This window comes from Pseudophryne corroboree, chromosome 6, assembly GCF_028390025.1.
Source record: "Pseudophryne corroboree isolate aPseCor3 chromosome 6, aPseCor3.hap2, whole genome shotgun sequence".
Classification (NCBI taxonomy): Eukaryota; Metazoa; Chordata; class Amphibia; order Anura; family Myobatrachidae; genus Pseudophryne; species Pseudophryne corroboree.
This window is the reverse complement of record NC_086449.1, coordinates 84781702-84793982: the sequence shown is the minus strand read 5'-3', so window position 1 is coordinate 84793982 and position 12281 is coordinate 84781702. Positions and strand designations below refer to the sequence as shown.

At 49.3% G+C, this 12281-nt stretch overlaps 1 protein-coding gene across 5 annotated transcripts in view; it reads left to right on the top strand.

Moving 5' to 3' along the window:
- The first annotated feature begins 5436 nt into the window (after positions 1 to 5436).
- The window catches only part of CDKN2D (cyclin dependent kinase inhibitor 2D), a 47615-nt gene continuing 40770 nt past the window's right edge, over positions 5437 to 12281 (top strand). The window contains exon 1 of one of the 5 annotated variants that reach the window (XM_063931396.1): positions 5437 to 5674. Coding sequence is in view for 1 of the 5 variants with exons in the window: in XM_063931393.1 (XP_063787463.1) it covers positions 7622 to 7690 (69 nt within the window). In the remaining 4 variants the exon portion in view is untranslated. The other 4 variants (XM_063931397.1, XM_063931395.1, XM_063931394.1 and 1 more) reach the window with 4 other exon arrangements.

Genomic DNA, 12281 nt, shown 5'->3' with positions numbered 1-12281 from the left:
CCTTAATGGAACCCAATTGTAGGCCCATAGTCACCTCTGACTGTAGGAAGTGCAGAAATCGACCTAGCTGAAATTTCTCCTTTGGGGCCTTCCTGGCCTCACAGTACGCAACATATTTCCGCCATATGCGGTGATAATGGTTAGCGTTCACTTCTTTCCTAGCTTTAAATAGCGTAGGGATAACTTCCTCCGGAATTCCCTTTTCCTTCAGGATCCGGCGTTCAACCGCCATGCCGTCAACGCAGCCGTGGTACGTCTTGAAACAGACAGGCCCCCTGCTGCAGCAGGTCCTGTCTGAGCGGCAGAGGCCATAGGTCCTCTGAGATCATTTCTTGGAGTTCTGGTTACCAAGCTCTTCTTGGCCAACCCGGAACAATGAGTATAGTTCTTACTCCTCTCCTTCTTATTATTCTCATTACCCTGGGTAAGAGAGGCATAGAAGGGAACACATACACCGACTGGTACACCCACGGGGTTACCAGAGCGTCCACAGCTATCGCCTGAGGGTCCTTGACCTGGCGCAATATCTTTGTAACTTTTAGTTGAAGCGGGACGCCATCATGTCCACCTGTGGCCTTTCCCAACGGTGTACAATCATTTGGAAGACTTCTGGATGAAGTCCCCACTCTCCCGGGTGGAGGTCTGCTTCTCAGTTGTCCACTCCGGGAATGAACACTGCTGACAGTGCTAACACATGATTTTCCGCCCATCGGAGAATCCTTGTGGCTTCTGCCTTTGCCATCCTGCTTCTTGTGCCGCCCTGTCGTGTACATGAGCGACCGCCGTGATGTTGTCTGACTGGATCAGCACCGGCCGGTGTTGAAGCAGGGGTCTAGCCTGACTTAGGGCATTGTAAATGGCCCTTAGTTCCAGAATATTTATGTGTAGGGAAATCTCCTGACTTTTCCATAGCCTTGGAAGTTTCTTCCCTGTGTGACTGCCCCCCAGCCTCGAAGGCTGGCATCCGTGGTCACCAGGACCCAGTCCTGTATGCCGAATCTGCGGCCCCCTAGAAGATGAGCACTCTGCAGCCACCACAACAACGACACCCTGGCCCTTGGAGACAGGGTTATCCGCCGATGCATCTGAAGATGCGACCCGGACCACATGTCCAACAGATCCCACTGGAAAATCCTTGAATGGGACCTGGCGAATGGAATTTCTTCGTAAGAAGCTACTATCCTTCCCAGGGCTCGCGTGCATTGATGCACCTACACCTGTATACGTATTAGGAGGTCTCTGTCTAGAGACGACAACTCCTTGGACTTCTCCTCCGGGAGAAACCCTTTTTATCCTGTTCTGTGTCCATAACCATACTCAGGAACAGTAGACGCGTCGTAGGAACCAGTTGCGACTTTGGAATATTCAGAATTCAGCCGTGCTGTTGTAGCACTTCCCGAGATAGTGCTACTCCGCCGAACAACTGCTCCCTGGACCTCGCCTTTATAAGGAGATCGTCCAAGTACGGGATAATTATTTCGGCCATTACCTTGGTAAATACCTCGGTGCCGGGGACAGACCAACGGCAACGTCTGGAATTGGTAATGACAATCCTGTACCACAATTTTGAGGTACTCCTGGTGAAAAGGGTAAATAGGGACATGCAGGTAAGCATCCTTGATGTCCAGTGATACCCTCCAGGCTTGCAATAATCGCCCTGAGCGATTCCATTTCGAACTTGAACCTTCGTATATAAGTGTTCAAGGCTTTCAATTTTAGAATGGGTCTCACCGAACCGTCTGGTTTCGGTACCACAACATTTTGGAATAGTAACCCCGGCCTTGTTGAAGGAGGGGTACCTAGATTACACCTGCTGGAAGTGCAGCTTGTGAATTGCCGCCAGTACTACCTTTCTCCGAGGGCAGCAGGCAAGGCTGAGGTGAGGTAACGGCGAGGGGGAGTCGCCTCGAACTCCAGCCTGTATCCCTGTGATACTATTTGCAGAACCTAGGGATCCACCTGTGGGCAAACCCACTGGTCCCTGAAGTTCCCGAGACGCGCCCCTACCGCACCTGTCTCCATGTGCCTTTTATAGGCAGCATCACCTGTCCACTGCCGGGTTTCTAATACCCTCCTGGCAGAATGGACATTGCATTAATTCTGGATGCCAGCCGGCAAATATCCCTCTGTGCATCCTTTATATATAAGACAACGTCTTTAATATGCTCTATGTTAGCAAACTATTTTCCCTGTCTTAGAGTATTAATATTATCTGACAGGGTATCAGACCACGCTGCAGCAGCACTATTTATGCTGAGGCGATTGCAGGTCTCAGTATATAACCTGAGTGTGTTTCAGGATAGTCTCCTGCTTTTTATCAGCAGGCTCCTTCAAGGTGGCCGTACCCTAAGACGGCAGTGCCACCTTTTTTGACAAACGTGTGAGCGCCTTATTCACTCTAAGGGATATCTCCCAACGTGACCTATCCTCTGGCGGGAAAGGGTACGCCATCAGTAACTTTTTAGAAATTACTAGTTTCTTATTGGGGGAACCCACGCTACTTTACACACTTCATTCATTCATCTGATGGGGGAACAAAACACTGGCTGCTTTTTCTCCCCAAAAATAAAACCCCTTTTATGTGGTACTTGGGTTCATGTCAGAAATGCGTAACACATTTTTTATTGCCGAGATCATGTAATGGATGTTCCTAGTGGATTGTGTATATGTCTCAATCTCGTCGACACTGGAGTCAGACTCCGTGTCGACATCTGTGTCTGCCATCTGAGGTAACGGGCGCTCTTTTGAGCCCCTGATGGCCTTTGAGACGCCTGGGCAGGCGCGGGCTGAGAAGCCGGCTGTCCCACAGCTGTTTTACGTCATCCAGCCTTGTAAGGAGTTGATATTGTCGTATAATACCTTCCACCTATCCATCCACTCTGGTGTCGGCCACACAGGGGACGACATCCCATTTATCGGCCTCTGCTCCACCTCCACGTAACCTTCCTCATCCCACATGTCGACACAGCCGTACCGACACACAGCACACACACAGGGAATGCTCTGACTGAGGACAGGACCCCACAAAGTCCGTTGGGGAGACAGAGAGAGAGTATGCCAGCACACACCAGAGCGCTATATAATGCAGGGATTAACACTATAACTGAGTGATTTTTCCCCCAATAGCTGCTTGTATAAACAATATTGCACCTAAATTTAGTGCCCCCCCTCTCTTTTTAACCCTTTGAGCCTGAAAACTACAGGGGAGAGCCTGGGGAGCTGTCTTCCAGCTGCACTGTGAAGAGAAAATGGCGCCATTGTGCTGAGGGAGATAGCTCCGCCCCTTTTTCGCGGACTTTTCTCCCGCTTTTTTATGGATTCTGGCAGGGGTATTTATCACATATATAGCCTCTGGGGCTATATATTGTGATATATTTGCCAGCCAAGGTGTATTTATTGCTTCTCAGGGCGCCCCCCCCCCCCCCCCAGCGCCCTGCACCCTCAGTGACCGGAGTGTGAAGTGTTTATGAGGAGCAATGGCGCACAGCTGCAGTGCTGTGCGCTACCTTGGTGAAGACTGATGTCTTCTGCCGCCGATTTTCCGGATTTCTTCTTGCTTCTGGCTCTGTAAGGGGGCCGGCGGCGCGGCTCCGGGACCGAAAACCAATGGCCGGTTCCATGCGGTCGATCCCTCTGGAGCTAATGGTGTCCAGTAGCCTAAGAAGCCCAAGCTACCACCAGTTAGGTAGGTTCGCTTCTTCTCCCCTTAGTCCCTCGCTGCAGTGAGTCTGTTGCCAGCAGATCTCACTGTAAAATAAAAAACCTAACATATACTTTCTTTCTAGGAGCTCAGGAGAGCCCCTAGTGTGCATCCAGCTCGGCCGGGCACAGGATTCTAACTGAAGTCTGGAGGAGGGTCATAGTGGGAGGAGCCAGTGCACACCAGGTAGTCCTAATTCTTTCTTAGCTGTGCCCAGTCTCCTGCGGAGCCGCTATTCCCCATGGTCCTTACGGAGTCCCCAGCATCCACTAGGACGTTAGAGAAAGAGGATTTAAGAGGTATGTGGTGACTGTAAAACACAGGACTCCATATAAGTCGCAGCTGCCGGGACCTGGCACCATTTCACTCAATGCACGCTGCTGTTTGCTGCGTTATACTCTGCTGTTTGGCTGTCCTGTGTCCAGATTTCAGTCTCCAGACTTCACTAAATGGCTGCAGTATAGTAACAGTGTATATAGGGCATGCTGCGCCATACTCTGCTGTTTTGGCTGTGTTGTGTCCGGAATCCAGACTTCACTAAACGGTTGTGCAGTATAGTGACAGTGTCTATAGGGGCACGCTAGGCTATACTCTGCTGTGTCTATCCAGAGACTCCACACTAATTGTGGCTGTGCAGTATAGTGGCTGTATAGGAGCATGCTGCACTATACTGTGCTGTTTTGGCTGGCTGTGTCCATCCACTAATTGTGATTGTGCAGTATAGTGACTGTGTATATGGGGGAACGCTGCTGTGTGTTGCACTGTACTCTGTTGTATTGGCTGTGCTTTACTCAAGCGCGCTTTGTTCATGTGCAGACACACGTCTGGTAGCCTCCAGGTTCATTTTGACGGTGAGCTGCTCCACTGTAGTGTGTCGGTCAGCCCTCATGCACCTTTGTAGCCGACATTCACCTCTCACATCAATGGCAGGTGGTGCTCCGCAGTTTCCACTTCGAGTATTTGCAATGGTGCCATTTGTCAAGTCACGATACACCTTCATCACAGCAGCACATGAACATCTCACAAACTGCAGTGTCAGAAATACTGCCACCCTTGGTCCGAAAACCGATAATCCTCCCATTTTGCAACTCTGATAAATCGCCCCTTTTACCCATGACAGCAACAAGTGATGTGTGTGCAGATGGCCTATCACACACCTTATATACCCACCAAGCCAGGATACGACACGCGATGTACTTCATGGGGTACACACGCTGCCGATGTCAAAATGTAGGAGGTGGCCATGTATACTATACATATTTCTATGGATTTGCACATCTTTTGCAGTTGTGGAACTGCAAGTCTCAGCATGCAAGAGAATGTATGTTAAGTTTATGTGTATAAAAATGTATAACGGCCAGGGGGCCCCCATATATTATGCAGCACCATACATCTCCTGGGGTTACTGAGAGGTGACCAGGCGCTTCTGACACCAACCTGACCCCTTTACCTCAGGACAGGGTAGCAGCGAGCACCCGCCCAGCCCGTGCTTTTAAAAAAACATAACAAACTCCGCCCACGCCAATTCCCCATCCCATTGGCTGCGGGCTGACCAGTGAGCGCTGCTGCAGTTATTCTCACCTTTAACTATAATGCAGGTTACCTCGCAGCAACGGCAGGCCCACCGGCAAGACGTCTCCCCATTCGACGCCGAGCCGGTGTTGGGCGTGGCAACAGGAAGGGCGGGCGGACAGCGTCCTATGGTTGCTCTTGGACTAGGATACACAGTTGCATTTTCAAAAAAAACACACTCGTACCACGTGGGGCAGTGACGTCAGGGAGACATGGGAGGAGGGAGGAAGAAACCGATTCAGGACCGGTCGTTGGGTGGAGAGAGCTCGCGCCGGCAGCAGCAGCAGCCTACTAGTCTCGAGATCGGACAGAGAGCCGCTGCGGCCGTTGGTCAGCCCAGCGCGAGGACCTCTCGCAGCCAGCAGCTGAGGTGTGAGGCGGGAAAGCGGTCTATAAAAGGAGGTGAGCGGAGCGCAGTGCGGCAGTCAGTCAGGGTGAGGGGGGCGCACCTGTCACTGGCTTCTCCGCCTGTCACAGCCGCCGCAACAACACTGTGATGATTTATACCCGTGGGGGGGCCTTCGTCAACATTCGTTCGATCCCCGCAAGGTGTGCGGAGCGTGACCCGAGAGTGTTCTAGATATCAAATGCAGGGGTCCTCCATTCTGCGCGGAGGTGATGTCGGTGATACAGAATAGGAGGAGCAATAGTCCTGTACATGTTATTTGATGCGTCCATCATTGTATCAGTGCTGAGGACTGCTGTCAGCTCCTGGGAGTTATGCACTCGTCTTTAAATTTTTGTGGGTTTTTTTTTTTTTTTTTCTGTTAGAATTTTCTTTGTTCTGGGATGTGCTGCTTCTCTGTGAGCAGTGTCTCTATGGGGTCGATTCAATTCACCGACAGTTGAATAGCGCCAGAAATTAGCTCCCGGTGCTATTCAGTTCAGCTCAAGTTAAGTCGGCGAATGCCCGTTCTCCCGGACTAAACAGTTTGTTTTGTCGGGAGAATGGGCATTCTCCGACTTTACTCCCCGCCACGACGCTGATTCCCGACAGAATCAGCGTCGCGCCGGCCGCACAGCAGCACTTTTGTCGGATTTCCTCTCATCCCCTGGCGGTGAGAGAAGAATTCCCAACAATTAGTGTCACTTGGCGCTGTATTGAATAGCGCCGGGAGCTAATTACCGGCACTATTCAACTGTCTGTGAATTGAATTGACCCCCATGAGTGATGCTGTGGCTGTGATGAGGGTTTGGGGGAAGTAGTTCAGACGTGTGGTTACAGTGGAAGGTATGTGATTGTTGGGAAATAATGCAGGGTCATGTGATCCAGGGATGTGTGGTGAGGTAAATGGCTCAGGAGGCACTGGCTAGCACCAGAGCCAGATTTACATGCAAAATATGAGCCAAAGGGTACATCTGGGCATTATACACAGGTGAAGTGATGTAAACTGGACATTTGATGAGTTTTGATAACAGATGTGTGGAAAAGTTAGCCAGGCACTGCCTCACCTGACATAAACTTTTTACTCCAGCGTTTTGACTATAAAAATGATTAGAATAATGCAAAGAAGATATTTAAACAAATTATTTGTATTTTCCATATACTTTATACAGAGAAAACTCTGGTACAAACGTTAGTATGACAGGAAAGGCTCTGCCTCACCCCACCGCACGTCACTGATGTGATCTAATATATATTATGCTGTTCAGTGCTACTCTGAGGGCTGTAACACACTGGCCGGTTTCTCCCGGATGGCAAAAAGCCGGACAAAGTTTGTCCGGCTTTTTGCCATCCGGGAGAAACCGGCAGAGTCTCGCACACAGCACGGCTTTGAGCCGTGTGTGATGCTGTGCGCATGCGCAGCATCAGACACGGCTTCCGAAAAAACCGTTGTGTGTGTGTGTGAAAGCTCCCCTTCACACACACGGTTCACTGGCTGCAAAGACGGGCCGCCCGGCCGCCGGACCTTCCAGTGGTGAGACCCGGCTGCAACCCGGCAGCCGGGCCGGGGCCGTGCAGTGTGAAGGGACCCTACCCCTCACACTAACTACAATGCCGGCACGGGAAAAAGTCGTCCGGCTTTTTCCCGGCCGGCAAAAGCCGGTTAGTGTGTTTTAGCCCTATCCCTCCCTTCTCCCTGGCGTGGCAACAGACTGACAGCAGTCATGTGTTGACACTCTCATGGTGAGCTCCCCAGTGCCTTGCTATGGGGTTGGCCCATTTTTGCCCTGGGGAGAGCCGTTGTGCCATTCCTATAAATATTATTTGGGTAGCGTGTCTCCCAATACAACACTCAGGAGTAATGTGTCCAGCAAGTAAAGAGGAGTCAGAGTAGATTAAGTATAACCATGAACTGCATAATCATTGATGGTCAGTGTTTTTTAAATCATCAGGAGGGGAAGGTTATGCTCAGCCAGGCCGCCAGCTCCCATTACCTGCAGTCAGTGTGCAGCAGCTGTGAACAGACATCAATGGTACTATCTTTGCTATCAGACGGTCAATGGTTGCGAACCATACTATGCATCGATCTATATGATCCTACATGTTGTCTTGTTCCTGCATTCATCACATGCAAATATCATGCGTGTAAATAACCGCACAGTTCATGTAGAGAGCACTTCCTCCTGGTTTGTGAAATCCAAAGTGATATAAAAGCAGCTCATTTTCATAATCCTATGTGATATCTGCAGAGAGAGGATTCTATGTTTGGCACAGATTATGAATAGACATGAACCAAAACAACAAAAGAAACTACTTGTTCAGCACCTCAAACAAATCAATAATTTAAATAAAGCCAACAAATTAAGGTACAACAGGCTTCTGAGACACTGCGCTTGCCGCACCACTATGTGAGATGGATTGGAAGACTATAGAACAAGAAAAGTGGCTGCGCTGTGTATCAGCAGCTATATAAAATAGAGAGCACAACGTATAAAATGTAAAGAATTTATTCTCTTAATCAGTATAGTTATAAAACATGTAGGTTAATAATACACCTATATCTGTCTCAGGTGATATAAAGGTTCAGCCGTGTGATAAAATGGCTATCCAATATATTAAATCCTAATTGTGCAATAGGGAGGGAACAGGAGAATTTGTAGATGTAATTCCAGATAAATGTAAACGTATACTACCTCTCCGGCAAGGGCTGGTATAAACTTGGCCGGGCGTCCCCGGCTAGTGAGTCCTGCATTGCCCGATGTTCTGCACAGAGGAGAGGAGTATTGCGGTGCCCAGTGCTGAGCACCTCCCAATAGAAAGATGTATAATCGTCTCCTGTACTCCTGATCGCCAGCCGGCGATAAAGCAAGCTGCTGAGATGCACAATGTGGTTGTACAGCGGAGCGGAAAGGTGGGTATCCCAAAGCTGAGTACCTGCCGCCAGGAGGAAATGTGCGGGGTCCGCCTTCCATACACCTGGTCCGGGTGAATTTATCCTGTGCAATCCATACAGCTTCTCTTCCATCCAGCTGACCGCGGCAAGAAACCGCCTTTGACTCTCCGACAGCAGCTTGCTATCACCGCCAGCCAGCGAACAGGAGACGACCGCACATTTCCTCCTGGCGGCAGGTACTCAGCTTTGGGATACCCACCTTTCCGCTCCGCTGTACAATCACATTGTGCATCTCAGCAGCTTGCTTTATCGCCGGCTGGCGATCAGGAGTACAGGAGACGATTATACATCTTTCTATTGGGAGGTGCTCGGCACTGGGCACCGCAATACTCCTCTCCTCTGTGCAGAACATCGGGCAACGCAGGACTCACTAGCCGGGGACGCCCGGCCAAGCTTATACCAGCCCTTGCCGGAGAGGTAGTATACGTTTACATTTATCTGGAACTACGTCTACAAATTCTCCTGTTCCCTCCTTATTGCACAATTAGGATTTAATATATTGGATAGCCATTTTATCACACGGCTGAACCTTTATATCACCTGAGACAGATATAGGTGTATTATTAACCTACATGTTTTATAACTATACTGATTAAGAGAATAAATTCTTTACATTTTATACGTTGTGCTCTCTATTTTATATAGCTGCTGACACACAGCGCAGCCACTTTTCTTGTTCATGAACCAAAACAATCATGAACTGCATGTAGTTTCCTGACACCTTCCCTGACACCTTGCGGCTGCTGCTGCTGGAACAATAGCCACAAGATGCCCAGATGTTGTCTAAGCTACAACATAAATCTCTTTATTTGCCGTTTCCTGGATATAAACGCAGACAGCACTAGGAGGTCACAGGGTATTCACCTCTGCTTTCTGTGTGCAAACCACAGCATATGACATCTGGCTTTCCGTAATGGCTTTGTGTACTCTCTGCGGAGAGGTGTCCCCCTGTACGCAGCTGTATGGTTAGAAAGCCGGTAAATGCTGTGGTGGACTTACTGCATGCCAGGAATCTGCACTTTTATCACTGCATAGGATAAATACAGCTGCAGGATTATTCCCAGCTGTCTCCAACATCCAGGGATGGACCGCTGCTAGAGAGATTTGTCCTTATTTTGAAATTCCGATCAAAGGTGCAATTTCTTGAAACTAATGTGTATTAAAAATACAACAAAATGAAACAATATTTACCCTACACATGATGATGGTGATTCCGGTGCACCAATGTCTAGTGTTCACTCTAGGATTTTTTTAGGGCAGGGTGCTGAGCATTGAAGAGGGCACATTTTTATTTTGAATGGCACATTTTTGATGTGACGCTTTGCGCACAAAGCATAGCGCATCTTTTTTGTACATACATTTTGCCCTTAGTAAATCATATACCCATGGATACATACTGTATAAAACACCGAACATCTGTACTGAGAAACATACTGTATATGTCCAGTCTTCTATGTGTTATGGTCCTGCAGGGTGCACTGAAAAAGGGCAGGGTGCTTTTTCACATTTCAAAAATGGGCAGGGTGCAGCACCCTGCTGAAACAGCCTAGAAGGAACACTAAATGTCCGCCCACACGTGAGGATGGGGATTGTGTTGCACCAACGTCCGCCCACACGTGAGGATGGGGGTTGTGGTGCACCAACGTCCGCCCACACGTGAGGATGGTGCACCAATGTCCACCTAGACAGAACCAAATAGGAATGTTTAACACCAGATCAGTGTAAGTTTTATTGAAGTATTGCCTATGCCACATACGCAGTTAAAGATCTGATACACAGGACACATTTTCTGTGCTTGTCTGCGTGCAGATATCCTTGTGGGCATATGAGGATTAAACGGGAGTGCTTATACCATATGATGGCAGGACAACATTTGCTGAGTCTTGAAAAATCGGTGACGTCCTCCAACTGTAGGAAGATGTTTGGCTGCGTTTGAAAACAGGGTCCTGATTGATTCTGAGCCTACACATGAGATTAGCGGTGCTAGTTCTCCAGCCCACAGGACTGTCCGCATTAATTATAGCACAAAGAACTGGATGAGAGGGCGGGTGGTAGTTTCATAGCTGATTCAGTGATCGCGCTGAGCAGAAAAAATTGTGGGTCCCGGGGACCCCTCACTTTAAAAAATTGGGGTCCTACTTCACAGTTTCTCTTTCTCTATCGTCCTAAGTGGATGCTGGGGTTCCTGAAAGGACCATGGGGAATAGCGGCTCCGCAGGAGACAGGGCACAAAAGTAAAGCTTTTACAGGTCAGGTGGTGTGTACTGGCTCCTCCCCCTATGACCCTCCTCCAGACTCCAGTTAGATTTTTGTGCCCGGACGAGAAGGGTGCAATTCTAGGTGGCTCTCATAAAGAGCTGCTTAGAGAGTTTAGCTTAGGTTTTTTATTTTACAGTGATTCCTGCTGGCAACAGGATCACTGCAACGAGGGACAGAGGGGAGAAGAAGTGAACTCACCTGCGTGCAGGATGGATTGGCTTCTTGGCTACTGGACATGAAGCTCCAGAGGGACGATCACAGGTACAGCCTGGATGGTCACCGGAGCCACGCCGCCGGCCCCCTCACAGATGCTGAAGCAAGAAGAGGTCCAGAATCGGCGGCTGAAGACTCCTGCAGTCTTCTTAAGGTAGCGCACAGCACTGCAGCTGTGCGCCATTTTCCTCTCAGCACACTTCACACGGCAGTCACTGAGGGTGCAGGGCGCTGGGGGGGGGCGCCCTGGGAGGCAAATGAAAACCTTTAAAAAGGCTAAAAATACCTCACATATAGCCCCAGAGGCTATATGGAGATATTTACCCCTGCCTAAATGTACTAAATAGCGGGAGACGAGCCCGCCGAAAAAGGGGCGGGGCCTATCTCCTCAGCACACGGCGCCATTTTCTGTCACAGCTCCGCTGGTCAGGAAGGCTCCCAGGTCTCTCCCCTGCACTGCACTACAGAAACAGGGTATAACAGAGAGGGGGGGCAAAATAAATGGCAATATATTAATATAAAAGCAGCTATAAGGGAGCACTTAATCATAAGGCTATCCCTGTCATATATAGCGCTTTTTGGTGTGTGCTGGCAGACTCTCCCTCTGTCTCCCCAAAGGGCTAGTGGGTCCTGTCTTCGTATAGAGCATTCCCTGTGTGTCTGCTGTGTGTCGGTACGTGTGTGTCGACATGTATGAGGACGTTATTGGTGTGGAGGCGGAGCAATTGCCAAATATGAGGATGTCACCTCCTAGGGGGTCGACACCAGAATGGATGCCTTTATTTGTGGAATTACGGGATAGCGTCAACTCGCTTAAGCAGTCGTTTGCCGACATGAGGTGGCCGGACACTCAATTAGTGCCTGTCCAGGCGCCTCAAATACCGTCAGGGGCTGTAAAACGCCCCTTGCCTCAGTCGGTCGACACAGACCCAGACACAGGCACTGATTCCGGTGGTGAAGGTGACGAATTAACCGTATTTTCCAGTAGGGCCACACGTTATATGATTTTGGCAATAAAGGAGATGTTGCTTTTAGCTGATACTACAGGTACCACTAAACAGGGTATTATGTGGGGTGTGAAAAAACTACCAGTAGTTTTTACCGAATCAGAAGAATTAAATGACGTGTGTGATGAAGCGTGGGGTGCCCCGATAAAAAAAACTGCTAATTTCAAAGAAGTTATTGGCTTTATACCCTTT